Below are 15,397 nucleotides of genomic sequence, written 5' to 3' on the forward strand. Positions count from 1 at the left end.
TTTTGTTAGCTGATTCTCCACGAAATAGGCCGAAACATTTTAGTCTTTATTTTTTTATTTTTTTTTTTTTGACTAAAACATTATAATGACCAAATCAGCCATTCCGGATAATTGAATACCGTAAAACGGGGTGACTTTGATAGGTTTGCTATTTTTCCGTAAAATGAACAGTACAATCAAAATACGTACGGAATTGTTTAGAATCATACTGACCGTGGTAGAGAAGTGTTCAAAGTACCTCAAAAAGAACTTTTTATAAAATTTTGAAAAGTTTAAAAAGTTAGTTAACTATAGTTAAGAAAATGTTGATGAAAGTCATTTTTTAAACTTCTCAAAGTGTCATGATTTTCTCAATGAACATGATTTTGAATCGGAAAACGGAATTCATTTTCGGATTCCTTGGACAAATTTCCACTAGAAGAACGGTAAATAAGTTTGTAAATAATAAATAATATGTGTTTTTGAAACACAATTTAAAAAAAATCTTCAAATTTATAGGCAATTTCAGTTGAACAAATTTCATGTAAAATGTGAAAACTTGTGATTCGTGCTTCGAATTCAGTATAAAATACAATATAAATCAATAATTTTATAAACAAAACCAGTTTTAACAAATTTCACACCAAATTCCGTCTTTTTAACAATTTTACCTAAAATTTATATTTATATGTTTTGTCCCGCCCGTGTGGATCAATCGGACCGCGCACTGGCTCACAATCCAGAGGTTGCTGGTTCGAATCCCGCGGCGGGCGCTCTAAAATTCTTTGTGTAAATATGGGTATTCGGCGCCGTCGCTCCGTGCCATACTTTCATACACTTAGGAGCCCAGGGCGGCGAAGTCCTTGTAGTTAAAAAGGAAGACACTAGTGGTTGGTACTAGCAATGGTGGCCGACAGCTATAAAGTCAACTTCGTTCGTTTTTATATGTATTTTGTTAAAAAGTTTATAAACTTAGTTAACTTAATATAAATAGACTTTTTTTTAAATAAAAATTGCTGAGCTGCAAATTTTTGCCAATACTTCTATGGCTTTTTTGGTCTGATTACACGGATTATGGGAACAAAACTTTTAGTGATAAAAAGGTATTCCAGAAAGTGTGTGTGTGTGTTTTTTTTTTTAAATTGAATTGAGCCTATACAAACTTAAAAATCAATATTTGACTCCTCTCCTGAAAACAAAATTTGGGTAAAAAGATCACAGAAAAAAATGAAAGATATCTTAGATAATTTTTTTATTGCATGAAGATGTTATAGTTTAATATAATATGTTATAGTTAAACATTTTAATAATATAGCTAAAATCTATCGAAAAACTATTTTTTTTAAATATTTTGCGCAATTAAACTTGTCGTTTTAAAAAGTCAAATAACACAAAATATTTTATGAAACAATTAAAGGATAGCTGACAAAATTGATTGATGACAAATTAATCATTCACAATGGTTTTTTGGTCAAAGAGAAAGTAGGTTTCCACAAAGCTTCAGATTAATCAGAAATGCAGAACATTTTTCTTGATAATTAAATTAATTCATAAAAATAAAAAAATAAGAGTTATTGTACAATCGAACCCTAAAATCTTCATATTTTTAATTTTATTATTATGTTTAGAGGACATCAAATGACAACTTTTCAGAAATTTCGAGGTTGTGCAAAAAATCTGTTTTCAACTTCATTTTTCAATGTCAAATCAAATTTGCAATCAAAAAGTTCTGTGAAGTGAAATGAGCATGAGCATGAGCATGAGAGACCACCCATGGTTGTCCTTCTCCGTTGCTGAACAGGACCGTAATCTCCTATCAATACAACTGACCATACGCTTAAACGATCTAATGGTGTTTCCCTTATCAACAGCATGTATGAATGCGTTGAAAAGATAAAACATCAAGATCATTAAAACTAGATCTGAAGCAAATAGGTAACAGTCATTGGCCACCAACGGCGCCCGCCATGTCAGTTTGTAGATCTCGAGGGATTGGGACGGGAATGTTAGTTAGCACAGGTTGCTACAAAGGGTGGGTTTTATACGATATCCACACCCCCACGTGTGCCGGAAAACTACTTCTACTTGGGATTTTGTTAGTGGGAAAGGGTAATGGCCAGGATTCATCATAGAGGATGATGATGCGACACAATAATCAATGAATTTTGTTTAATGATGTGATGTATTATGCATTCTCAAGGCAAACAATCGGATGATGCGGATGAGATTATTCCCGGTTATTTGGTGTTGAGTTTAGCATAAATGATTCAATCTTAGACAGCCGGCTGTGGAAAGATAAAACCAAATAAAATGCGAAAACGCGAAATCGTCCGGGTCGAAATACACACACAATCGGGGGGAAAACAAAGACGGAATCGGCAACGAAAAACCGGCGTGTTGACCGCGACCCGCACCGTTCGAATTCTCCAAAGCAACTCTCAAAAAGTTCTGTGAAGTGAAATTTTGGTAAAGTGCATCGTTTTCAAGTTAAATCCATTTCAGGTGACTTTTTTGAAAATAGTTGCAGTTTTTTATTTTTCAAAATTAGTGCACATGTATGCTCACCTTTGAAAAAAATATTTTTGAAAAGCTGAGAAAATTCTCAATATTTTGCTTTTTTGAACTCTGTTGATACGACCCTTAGTTACGGAGATATTGCTATGCAAGTGTTTCAATATATTTTTTTCGAAAAGATTGGAAAATTTCATTTTTTTTTATTTGATTTTGATTTTTTGGAAAATTTTATGAATGTTTCATATTTTAACATTGAAAATCGGACCATAAGTTGCTGAGATATCGACATTAGTAAATGGTGGATTGTTTAGTTGAGACTTAGAAAACATCAATTTTCCTATTTTTTAACACTTGCATGGCAATATCTCCGCAACTAAGGGTCGTATCAACAAAGTTCAAAAAAGCAAAATATTGAGAATTTTTTTTTCAGCTTTTCAAAAATATTTTTTTCAAAAGTGAGCTAACATATTCAGTAATTTAAAAAAAAAGAAAACGGTGCACTTTATTAATATTACACTAAAGTACTTTTAGATTGCAAATTCAATTTTACATTGAAAAATGAAGTTTAAAAATTTTTGTGAACAATATTTCAATTTTTTGAAAAAAATAGTATTGATTAAAAAAAATCATAAATCGGTCACATATTTTTTGCACAACCTAGAAATTTTTGAAAAGTTGGCATTTAATGTCCTCTAAAACATATCAAAAAAATTAAAAATAGTGTTTTTTTGCAAATCGAGTTATAGTGACAAAAAGTTAAATTAAAAAGCACCAAAAATTTGTTTAACTTGTATCATTTTTTTCAGTGTAGTCCTTATCTATAACTACAACTTTGCCGAAGACACCAAATCGATCAAAAAATTCCTTCAAAAGATACAGACTTTTGAATTTTCATACATCATTTGCTGCCAAATTTGTATGGAGAATTATATGGACAATCTAATGATGCAAAATGGCTTCTTTGGGCATACCGAAGGCACCAAAAAAGTTTCAGTCAGATTAAAAAAAAAAACAAAATCGAATGACCGAAATTTTAGAGAACTGCTCCTCTTCTCTCTTTCGCGGGTGAGGAATGTTCTCAAGCGAAACATCTTTGCGATTATTCTGTCCCTGATGAGAATGAGATGTTAGCAGTCATGTCGTTATTAATTTTTTGCCTTTTTTCTTCAACTGCAAAAAATAGATTCAAACCCTAAATAGCATTTTGACTTTTTCCTGCTCAGGTCAAATGATAAAAAAAATTTGAATGGATTTTATCAAAATATTGTGTTTAAGTCAAATTCTCAAACATTCACCAAAAAATGTTCTCATATAAGATTAAACTTCAACGTGAAATTTTTCATATATTCTATTGACATTTATTTTTATAAAATACCGTTTTTTAAAGATATAAAATTTTTATTTGATATATGAGTGTCAAACGCTGCAAAATTTAGAAAATATATTTTTTGCAATTCCGTCCTGAAACTACTCACTTTTCCTGTCATTCTTGAACGACGAAATAGCCTACTTTTCTGTACCAAAAATAACAGAATCGAATAGCAACACTTTTCAAAATAAATGCTGAAAAGTTCTACTTTTCAGCACTCAAATGGGTGCTGAAAAGTTGAACTTTTCAGCACTTGTTTCGAAAAGTAACACTTTTCAGCACTTGTTTCGAAAAGTAACACTTTTCAACATTTTTTTTGAATTAAACGATTTATTGATCAAAGACATGAAAATTATGCATAAAATTTCACTCAGTGTGCGTTTTTTGGAATTGCAAAAAATGTTGTATGGAACTCATTGCAAAACTTGATTTTTTTCAGAACTCTTCGTATTTATCCAACTCGGTGAACCTCGTTGGATAAATGTAGGACTCGTGCTGAAAAAATCCTCTTTTTGCAACTTGTTGCATAAACTACTATTTTATAATGTTTAATTCGAATTTAAAACTAAAAATTAAAGTTTTTGTTGTTTATATACAAGATTTTAATTTTTCACATTTTTTTTTGCAAAATTATGGGTTTCGGTGTGAATGGACAGAATTTTTAATATTTTTTATTTTCTTATTTCCATCATCAAATTTAAGTTTTTCGGCCCCATTTGTGTCAAACTTGAAATTACCAAATGCAGCTTCTCAATACTTCATCACTGCCATTCGGGCTGCCGTCTTGGATTTGAAGTGTCCAAATATTTTTTGGGGTCAATTTTGAGGTCAACCACCGGAAACAAGCCAACGAGTTTTTTTGTGATATGATCATACAAGGACTTTGGTCCATATTTGAAGTAACATGGATCTCAAGAAACTGCATTTGTTTGATACTTGTTTCAAAATTATGATTTTTACTAAGGTATTTAAGCTTTCAGCCTCAAAAGGGCTAACGAATTGCGCGCACCGACCAAGGGCCACCGCAGGAAGTGGCGACCCCAAGTCGGAGGGGCATAAATCAAAGAGAACCTTCCATGAAATTAAAACCTCTAAACTCCCTTCCCTTGATTAGTCCAGCAACTAATCGTTCAACGGAGACCAGGGGGCAACAACTCGGGGAACAATTATCGCAACAACTTATTTATCTTCCCGCTTGTCGCTCCCGGGCGGGTGGGAAACCCCAATTAATCAGCGAAAACCTACCTTGCACGGTCAGCTTGGCGGAGACGCTCTCGCGCGAACCGACCATGTTCTGCGCCATACACTGGTACCGGCCCTCGTCCGTGGGCCGAACGTCGCTGATCAGCAGGTTCCCGCCGTCGACGATCCGCACGCGGGCCAGCTCCTTGTTCGACCGGAAGTCGTCCAGATCGAGCATGATTTCGTCCTTGCGCCAGCTGATGGTCGGTTCCGGGTTTCCCTTGGGCGGGCCACACTCGAGCAGGGCGGTTTCGCCGGCCGCCACTCGGGTGTCCTTGGGTTCCACCCGGAATTCGTCGCGGAGGACTGGAAGGAGAATATGAAGAGGGGGGAAATGGGTCAAAGTTTGTACTGCTTATTTAATCTTTTTTTCTGTCTTGGAAATCAAAGTCTAGACCAAGCTAAGAATTAAAACTGACATCTACCGACTGTCACGAAGTGACATTTCCCTGAAACTAGATCACGTCAGAACTTCAATTTGGTTCAATTCTGTCTGAAAAGTTACCCGGTCTCACCGGCTGGGGTAATTGGACATGATTTGGCCCATTTGTAGGACATGACCAGAAGCACTCGCCGATTGTCAAATGTCCCCCCTCCCTCCCCATCGGTTATTCCATCGAGTTCGCGGTCTACCGATATGGACGCGAGAATAATGTTCAATGAATGATGGTAGTTGGGGAGGGGAGAGAGGGAATTTACCGAGATCCGTGGTCGGTGGTCGGTCGGCAATGTCGTGTTTTAATTTGCATAATTATTTATTACAACAGAAACAGTAATTCAACGTGACACTTTTCGCGTTCTGGAGAGATAGAGAGCACACGGCGTAAAAAGGTATCTTGTTCAAACTTGTTGTTGGCTTATGTTTAAGCCGTTTATTTGCTGTTTGTATTGCTATAATTTCAAAATTTTGTAAATCTATTCTGTAAAATTGCTAAATTGCTCATTTGTTCATTTATTGCATCTTAACCAAAAAAAAATCTTGGATATGGTAATTTAATGTTAACAAAAAAAATAATGTTGCTGAATTTCTACTTGAATATTTCAGGCCACCAATTATGTAAAAATTACCTACCTACCTACCGTTCCACCTCAACTCATAAAGGCGTTGAAGCTTAGCCTTGCGGTTTCGCACAAAATCACCGTCTGTCCCTCGCTGTCTTCATGGCTGTCATCGCCCAGGGGTCTTCGTAAGGTAACAACAGAATAAGACCTCTTTTCTTCAAAAAAAAAAAAAAACGCCAAAAAGACTTACAATAAACCGCAACCTAAAACGCTTTCCAGATCAAAGACTGCTCTTTTTTCGACTGCCCTCTAACCAGCGGTATAATGATCAAATTACCAATTTGAGCACGTCACCAAGCATTAGCCCAATTGTCACTCGCCACCGGGGTGGGGGAAAATCGGCTCCTTTGAGGTCTCCCCAGGGGCTTTGCACACGCAAATCAAAACAATTGAAGCCCCTAAACTGTGCGGGTCTAACTGAGGTCGCGCAAACACACAACTCATTTGTGGTTTCATCAAATTTATCAAATTGCAAAAGGTTTCAACTCGGGAGACCACAAGAAGAAGAAACAGAGGAATGAAAGGCCGCCCTGGGGGAAGGATGTGATGGGAGAAGGTTGACCGTCTGTGTGGTGATCCACAGATCCACCAGCGTTGCCTTTTTGACACAGTTGATGAATGAGCCCGGATTGAGCGAATGAGATGATGGTTGGGTGGCACTTAAGGGTCCAATCTTAAAATCTTAAAATCTTAAAATCTTAAAATCTTAAAATCTTAAAATCTTAAAATCTTAAAATCTTAAAATCTTAAAATCTTAAAATCTTAAAATCTTAAAATCTTAAAATCTTAAAATCTTAAAATCTTAAAATCTTAAAATCTTAAAATCTTAAAATCTTAAAATCTTAAAATCTTAAAATCTTAAAATCTTAAAATCTTAAAATCTTAAAATCTTAAAATCTTAAAATCTTAAAATCTTAAAATCTTAAAATCTTAAAATCTTAAAATCTTAAAATCTTAAAATCTTAAAATCTTAAAATCTTAAAATCTTAAAATCTTAAAATCTTAAAATCTTAAAATCTTAAAATCTTAAAATCTTAAAATCTTAAAATCTTAAAATCTTAAAATCTTAAAATCTTAAAATCTTAAAATCTTAAAATCTTAAAATCTTAAAATCTTAAAATCTTAAAATCTTAAAATCTTAAAATCTTAAAATCTTAAAATCTTAAAATCTTAAAATCTTAAAATCTTAAAATCTTAAAATCTTAAAATCTTAAAATCTTAAAATCTTAAAATCTTAAAATCTTAAAATCTTAAAATCTTGAAATTTTAAAATCTTAAAATCTTAAAATCTTAAAATCTTAAAATCTTAAAATCTTAAAATCTTAAAATCTTAAAATCTTAAAATCTTAAAATCTTAAAATCTTAAAATCTTAAAATCTTAAAATCTTAAAATCTTAAAATCTTAAAATCTTAAAATCTTAAAATCTTAAAATCTTAAAATCTTAAAATCTTAAAATCTTAAAATCTTAAAATCTTAAAATCTTAAAATCTTAAAATCTTAAAATCTTAAAATCTTAAAATCTTAAAATCTTAAAATCTTAAAATCTTAAAATCTTAAAATCTTAAAATCTTAAAATCTTAAAATCTTAAAATCTTAAAATCTTAAAATCTTAAAATCTTAAAATCTTAAAATCTTAAAATCTTAAAATCTTAAAATCTTAAAATCTTAAAATCTTAAAATCTTAAAATCTTAAAATCTTAAAATCTTAAAATCTTAAAATCTTAAAATCTTAAAATCTTAAAATCTTAAAATCTTAAAATCTTAAAATCTTAAAATCTTAAAATCTTAAAATCTTAAAATCTTAAAATCTTAAAATCTTAAAATCTTAAAATCTTAAAATCTTAAAATCTTAAAATCTTAAAATCTTAAAATCTTAAAATCTTAAAATCTTAAAATCTTAAAATCTTAAAATCTTAAAATCTTAAAATCTTAAAATCTTAAAATCTTAAAATCTTAAAATCTTAAAATCTTAAAATCTTAAAATCTTAAAATCTTAAAATCTTAAAATCTTAAAATCTTAAAATCTTAAAATCTTAAAATCTTAAAATCTTAAAATCTTAAAATCTTAAAATCTTAAAATCTTAAAATCTTAAAATCTTAAAATCTTAAAATCTTAAAATCTTAAAATCTTAAAATCTTAAAATCTTAAAATCTTAAAATCTTAAAATCTTAAAATCTTAAAATCTTAAAATCTTAAAATCTTAAAATCTTAAAATCTTAAAATCTTAAAATCTTAAAATCTTAAAATCTTAAAATCTTAAAATCTTAAAATCTTAAAATCTTAAAATCTTAAAATCTTAAAATCTTAAAATCTTAAAATCTTAAAATCTTAAAATCTTAAAATCTTAAAATCTTAAAATCTTAAAATCTTAAAATCTTAAAATCTTAAAATCTTAAAATCTTAAAATCCTAAAATCTTAAAATCTTAAAATCTTAAAATCTTAAAATCTTAAAATCTTAAAATCTTAAAATCTTAAAATCTTAAAATCTTAAAATCTTAAAATATGGTTGTGCAGTCATAAATAATTAATCAAAAACGATCCGATTGAGGGATATCAATCAAAACGATGAATTAAAAATAGCTTTATTTCTTTATGATGGTTTATCATGTTTTGTTAAGTCTTTTTGAAATCAAAATATTAATCCATATAATAATATAATAATCTATAAAAAAAAATCCAAATTTTGCATGTATTTTAACTGTTTACGATTTTTTTTTGAATGAAAAACTATATTTTTTTTACAAAATACCGTATATTCTCGACAATAAACAAGTCTTTATAATTCGAATTATCAAACGATTTGAAAATTTTAATGTTTTTTAAATGTTTTAGAGATTTTTGAAAGCATTACATTTTTTTTAATAAAATACCATATTTTCTAAAAAAAAAATCAAATTTTTATAATTCGCAATATCAAACGATTCAAAAATTTTCATGTATTTTGACTGTGTTAGAGCTTTTTGGATGAAAAAGCAGGTAAAATTTCGTTTGATGCCTATATTATGAAAATTTGAGTTTTTCATTCAAAAAACTCTTAAACAGTTGTAATACATGCCAAATTTCGCATCGTTTGATACCCATAGAGCGATTTATAAAAATTTGAGTACATAAAAAAATACGGTATTGTGTGATTTTTTTTGTATTTAAACTTTGAAATTATAAAAAAAAATATTTACTAAGAGGAAGCTTCAAAACTCAACAGAATTTGGTTGGTTTAGTAAATTTTAGTCAAATTATTGCTCATAAGTTATCGTCCGTTATCGTCGATAAAATCATCGCCGAAAGAGTTATCGGAATAGCGATAACGATAGATTTTCGTTATAGTCCCGACGATAACGATAACCATTTTCGTTATCGTTAGACGAATTATCGATAAACAACCTTGCTTCTTTGGTCTTAGGGAAGCCCCCTGGAACGCTTTAGCCAATTAAAAAAATACAAAATTTGGAAAGTCATGAAATCATTCGATTTCGTATAGAATTGTTCTTACCGTAATTTTTCATCCAACATTCAAATAGTGTTTAATTATTTTTCAAGGAACAAATCTAGAATATTTTGAATAGGTCCTATAAACATAATAAACACAATAGCTTATAGGACCTTTAAAAAAAACTCTAGAAATTTTAAATTTAGGACTCTCAAGAGGTACCCAGCCACGGCCAACCCGTCCCACGGAGGCGCCACAAATGCAAATCTTGGCTGCTTTTTCTCGTCGTCGTCGTCGGTGGAGAAACTACCGACCGCCTTGGACGCCCCCTTCCCGAACGCCTTGCACCCGATGATGGGAAGAATTTGTGTATAAATTCATTTGGTTGATTTGATTACGGCCATGCATAATATTACTTATACTTTTCCTGTGTGTCTCCTACGAGTATGTATGTGTGTGTGTGAAACCACACATGATTGCGTGTGTGTGGGATTTGGCCGGGAGTTACGGGAACCCCGCGAGGGCTAGGCGCGGAATTAGATTTATTGAGTTGTGATAAACGAGCGCCTTCTGGTTGCGACAGACCTGGCCAATTGAGTAATTGTCCGGATGCCTTCGACCCGTTGCAACGCGGGTTGGTCGTGGGTTGAAGTTGTTGTGCAACTTGTTCAACATCTTGTGAAGTTTTGGTGGAGATTTTAATCTTGATGTTTGACGATGTCCTTCAGCAATCTTGCTCAAGTCTCGAACGCTAATTCAAACGACGTCAGCGATAAGTTCCACGACCTTAAGCCGCTCGCGAATTACGAAGGCAATTTCCCGTCACCTGATGCCGGAGGCGCGAAAAGAAGCCTAACCTCTTTCACCTGTTTTGCATAAACGATCGCTTACTTAGAAACAATTACCTCTCTTGGATCCGCGTTCGGACGGAATGTCACCGTTCCGCGCCAAAGAGACCCTTGGCTAGGCCACTTTTAATGAGCCCTTTTCTGTCACTTGGCTAGACCAGGGGATCGGGCGCACTCTTACTTTGGTATAATTACCAGTCGTGATGGCGAACCAATCGAGACGAGCCTCTTCAAGAATCAAGTTCTCCCCGCACTTCAAAGAAGAGCCAATTAGTTTGTGCCGCAAGGCTCTTGAGTCGTAACCTGTCCCGTAGATGACCATCCCCGCGAGATGGGGTTTTAAATGTCCACGCGAAGAAACTCTTTGAACGGTGTCAATTTAATGGTAATAGCGCTGGTAATAATCGTAAATTACAGGAATTTTTATACTTTTATTTCTTAGTTTATGGCAGTTGACCATCACCTCAGGAGGGGGAAGATCGCGCGACGCCCGGGGGTAAATTAATTTTTCTTGTAGCCGGGGACATCTTCGCGTCACAATTTGTTAATATTGGCTGCCCTTGCGCAAATAGAGCGTGGCACTAATGACACCGATGAAGGTGTCATTACCGAGGTAATGTTGCATTTTTAAACAGGCTGGAAAAATGGTTATAAAAACTATGACCTAATATGACAAACTCACCCGCAATCTGCAGCGTCGCGTTCCGGCTCAGTACGGTCCCGGCGGCGTTGGTGGCCACGCACCAGTAAACCCCGCCGTCCTGTTCCTTCTTGCCGTGCACGGTCCGCAGGAAGAACAGCGACCCCGAGGGGAGCAGCACATGGTTCGGGGTAAACTTGACCGGTTCACCATCCTTGTACCACTCGATCTTGGGTTCCGGCTTGCCCTCGGCCTTGCAGTTGAGCGTCACCGGGTCATTTTTCGGCACCAGAACGTCGCTCGGATGTTCCGTTATCCGGGGCGTCCGGAGTTGAGCTGCGAAAGAAAGAGAAAACGAGAAGGATTATGACGGATTCAAATATGCAAATCTTGGTCTCCCTCCCTTGTCAATTTTTGCCATGTCAGCGTCCGTTTTGAGTCTGTGAAATCTGTCCTTTTGTGCTGTGAAGTTGTTGATAACGCATTTCAGAGAAGCGAACCAAGAATCGCATGTCCGGAGCCTGTCGGCTGGTCTTTTGGGGGTCTGCGCTGGAGGTTCTGGTTCTGGTTCTGAAGCAATCGTAAATCTCCAAGAGGGAAGTGAGCTGTGTACCACCATGACAGAAGTGAAATAATAATCGTAGCAGGCCGGCTTTCGTGCAACGAAACGACATGGATATCAGGCGAGTCTTTATTAGAGTCAGGGTTGAAGTGAGTTGTAAATGAATTGGGTTTCAAGCATTTTTGAAACAGATAAAACAACTGTAATTTTATTAAGAGCGAGTTTTTCACCGATGTGAAACAGGTCGTATCGAGGTGCTCTGATTTGGATGAAACTTTCAGCGTTTGTTTGTCTATGCATGAGATGAACTCATGCCAAATATGAGCCCTCTACGACAAAGGGAAGTGGGGTAAAACGGACATTGAAGTTTGAGGTCCAAAACACATGAAAATTCTTAAAATTGCTCGCATTTCCGTAAAACTTCATCAATTCCAACTCTCTTAGATGCATTCGAAAGGTCTTTTGAAGCCCTTCAAAATGTGCTATAGACATCCAGGATTGGTTTGACTTTTTCTCATAGCTTTTGCAAATTACTGTTAAAAATTGATTTTTTTAAAACCTTAATAACTTTTGGCAACAGCCTCCAACACCCATACTCCCATAGGTCAAAAATTAGGGAATTTCATGGACTATAAGCCTACGGTATTAACTTTTTGGCCAATCGCAGTTTTTCTCATAGTTTTTCGATTTTTCTACAACAAACATTTTACAACGTTAGTTTTTGCCCTGTAGGCCTCCATAGCGGCACTTTTTGGTCTCAATTTTGTCATATTCGGAATCCTCGGTCAATTTCACGTAGGTTAGAAGTATTGGAGTTGTAATTTTGATTTAAAAAATAATTAAATAAAACATTTTTGAAAAAAGAAATAGATCTTATTTACCCTATGATCAATACGTCAAATGCTGTATCAAGTAGGCGAAAACTTGTTTACCCCTAATCCGACAAAATTCTAAATAATATTTTAATTAATTCTAAATGGCATTTTTTCCAATCAAATTCAAAATTCCAACACCTCAATCTAATGTGAAATTTTCCAAGGATTCCGAATATGTCAAAATTGAGACCAAAAAGTGCCGCTATGGAGGCCTACAGGGCAAAAACTAACGTTGTAAAATGTTTGTTGTAGAAAAATCGAAAAACTATGAGAAAAACTGCGATTGGCCAAAAAGTTAATACCGTAGGCTTATAGTCCATGAAATTCCCTAATTTTTGACCTATGGGAGTATGGGTGTTGGAGGCTGTTGCCAAAAGTTATTAAGGTTTAAAAAATCAATTTTAACAGTAATTTGCAAAAGCTATGAGAAAAAGTCAAACCAATCCTGGATGTCTATAGCACATTTTGAAGGGCTTCAAAGACCTTTCGAATGCATCTAAGAGAGTTGGAATTGATGAAGTTTTACGGAAATGCGAGCAATTTTAAGAATTTTCATGTGTTTTGGACCTCAAACTTCAATGTCCGTTTTACCCCACTTCCCTTTGTCGTAGAGGGCTCATATTTGGCATGAGTTCATCTAATGCATAGACAAACAAACGCTGAAAATTTCATCCAAATCGGAGCAACTCGATACGACCTATAGAACAAACCGAGCAGAATCTACAAATACTGCCTCTTAAACTCTTTTCAAAATTTCAAAAATCTAAGGGAAAAAATACTGTTGCAAATATAAAATAAATATGAAGTGTTTATTTATTTCAGCTATTCAAAGAACATTTATGAAGGTTTATTTTAAAGTAGGTAAAATAAACAATTGTATTGCTTTTATTTTATGTTTATTTTTTTTTTCGTTTTTCATTGCTTTTATGTTATTTTCTTATTTGCCTTTAGTCAGGAGAGTTCAAAAACACCCAAAAATCAAAAAGATGAAATGTTTATTGGACTTTTTGAAATCATTATCAAGATTTAGAAACGTATTTAATAGTTTTCTATCATCAATATTGAATTTTTAGATTTTTTTTACAAAAATAAGAAAACAGAACAAAAGTGGAGATCAAACATACAGAAATTGTTAAATTCTTTTTTCGATGTTAGGTAAATTTTAAACAGAAATTCCTACAAAAATTTGACTTTTAGGATTATGAAGAGATTTTTTTTTTAATTCATCATAGTTGAAGAAATCATCTTATCTTTTTACAAATCCTTTCTTTTTACAGCAGACGTGTAACAATCGACAATATCTTATGATTTTTAAAGATAAATAAAACTAAATTTGATTTTTTGCACTATAAGTGTTTTTTGAAAAGTTGTAGGTTATGATCAATGGCAGCAGGCTTGGCCGAATGGTTAAGCTGTCCGCTTTGTAAGCGGAAGATCATGGGTTCGATTCCCATCTGCTCCAACCTTCCATCGGATTGGTAAGTATGGATGGATGTTGTTAGGACGTTATGTCATTCCAAGTGTAGGAGTCGTCTCTTCGCTATAAGTACAAACAACACATCAAACCAAGCCTGCACCGGTGGAATCACTGCCGGCGGTTGGACTTCGCAATCCAAAGGTCGTCAGTTCGAACACTGAGGTGGAAGGTTCCTTGGAGTAAAAATTGGTTTGGGTGCTCTCTCCATTCAAGCATTTGGACTCCTTGGTTCAAGCAGAAACTTGCAATAGGGACCACAAAAGGCCTGGGAGTCGTTAAAGTGGATGGTTTGAGGTTATGATCAACTTTGTTAAACAATATGGTTATCGCTGATAATGTTATCATCCGACGAAAAAGATAAAGTATCGTTATCCTTATTGGAATATGATAATTTTATGCACTAAACCCGTTGTTACCTCATTAAAAAATAAACAACTGTAAATAAACTTAGTTTAAAAAATCACACACATTGAAATAATGTCCTGAATAAATAATGCTGAAAAGTTAAAGTACACAAAATATTTCACAAATCACGTTATATTCAAAAACTCAAGGTTTGAAAATGTACAGGATGGGTGAATTGAACTGTCAACTATGCGTTATTTTGAATATTTTTTTTTCTGTTAAGTACCGATTTACAAAAAAATACGCTGCAATTGTTTTCATTTTTCGCCGTTTGCAAAATTTGAAATAAGTTTTTACTAAATTACCGTTTTTACAGGAAAATACTGAAGAATTTACAAAATATTTGAATTTAAAAAAAAATCATTCAATTTCAACAATAAATATTTAATAATTAATAAATATAAATTCGATATATCGCGAAATTGTTAATAATTTCTAATAACAGTTTTATTACAGTAAAAATTTGTTCAAAATTTTATGACATTTGATCCCGGGCAGACGGTAATAACAAAATTCATTCCATTTCAATAACAAATACTGTTAAAATAACAAAAAGCGTTATGGAATATTCTTGCAAAATCCATTTTCGCATAAGAGTTTAATAACAGTTTATGTTATTATAACAAAATTTGTTATTGGTCTGATATTGGTTGAAAGCCAAAACAACTTTGGAATAACATTTTTTGTTATGGAAAAATAACTCCAACTGTTATTGGGATGATCGGATTAGTTGTTAAAATAACAAAAAAGAATAACAAAGATTTGTTCGAAAAATAACTCAAAATGTTATTAATTTGTTATTACAATAACAATCCAATAACAAAAAAATCATAACGGCGAATAACAAATCATGTTATAAATAACAAAAAATGTTATTGACCTAGTTTTTTCCAATATCAAAAAATGTTATTCCCAAGTTATTTCCGTCTGCTCGGGATCCCAGTAGACAAATAACGGAATGATGAAAATTAGAAAAGATAATTTGTGAAATTTA

The 15,397-nt window shown here is 33.1% G+C and overlaps 1 protein-coding gene across 3 annotated transcripts in view; it reads right to left on the reverse strand.

Annotated features, from left to right (window-relative positions):
- LOC6041652 (protein sax-3) overlaps positions 1-15,397 on the reverse strand; it is a 418,150-nt gene that overhangs the window by 131,019 nt on the left and 271,734 nt on the right. For all 3 annotated transcript variants that reach the window (XM_038251334.1, XM_038251332.1, XM_038251333.1), the window contains exons 3-4: positions 11,127-11,420; positions 5,108-5,410 (exon numbers count right to left, since the gene is read on the reverse strand). In XM_038251334.1, the coding sequence (XP_038107262.1) occupies positions 5,108-5,410; positions 11,127-11,420 (597 nt within the window). The remainder of the gene's footprint in view (positions 1-5,107; positions 5,411-11,126; positions 11,421-15,397) is intronic.

The sequence above is a fragment of the Culex quinquefasciatus genome, chromosome 2, assembly GCF_015732765.1.
Source record: "Culex quinquefasciatus strain JHB chromosome 2, VPISU_Cqui_1.0_pri_paternal, whole genome shotgun sequence".
NCBI lineage: Eukaryota > Metazoa > Arthropoda > Insecta > Diptera > Culicidae > Culex > Culex quinquefasciatus.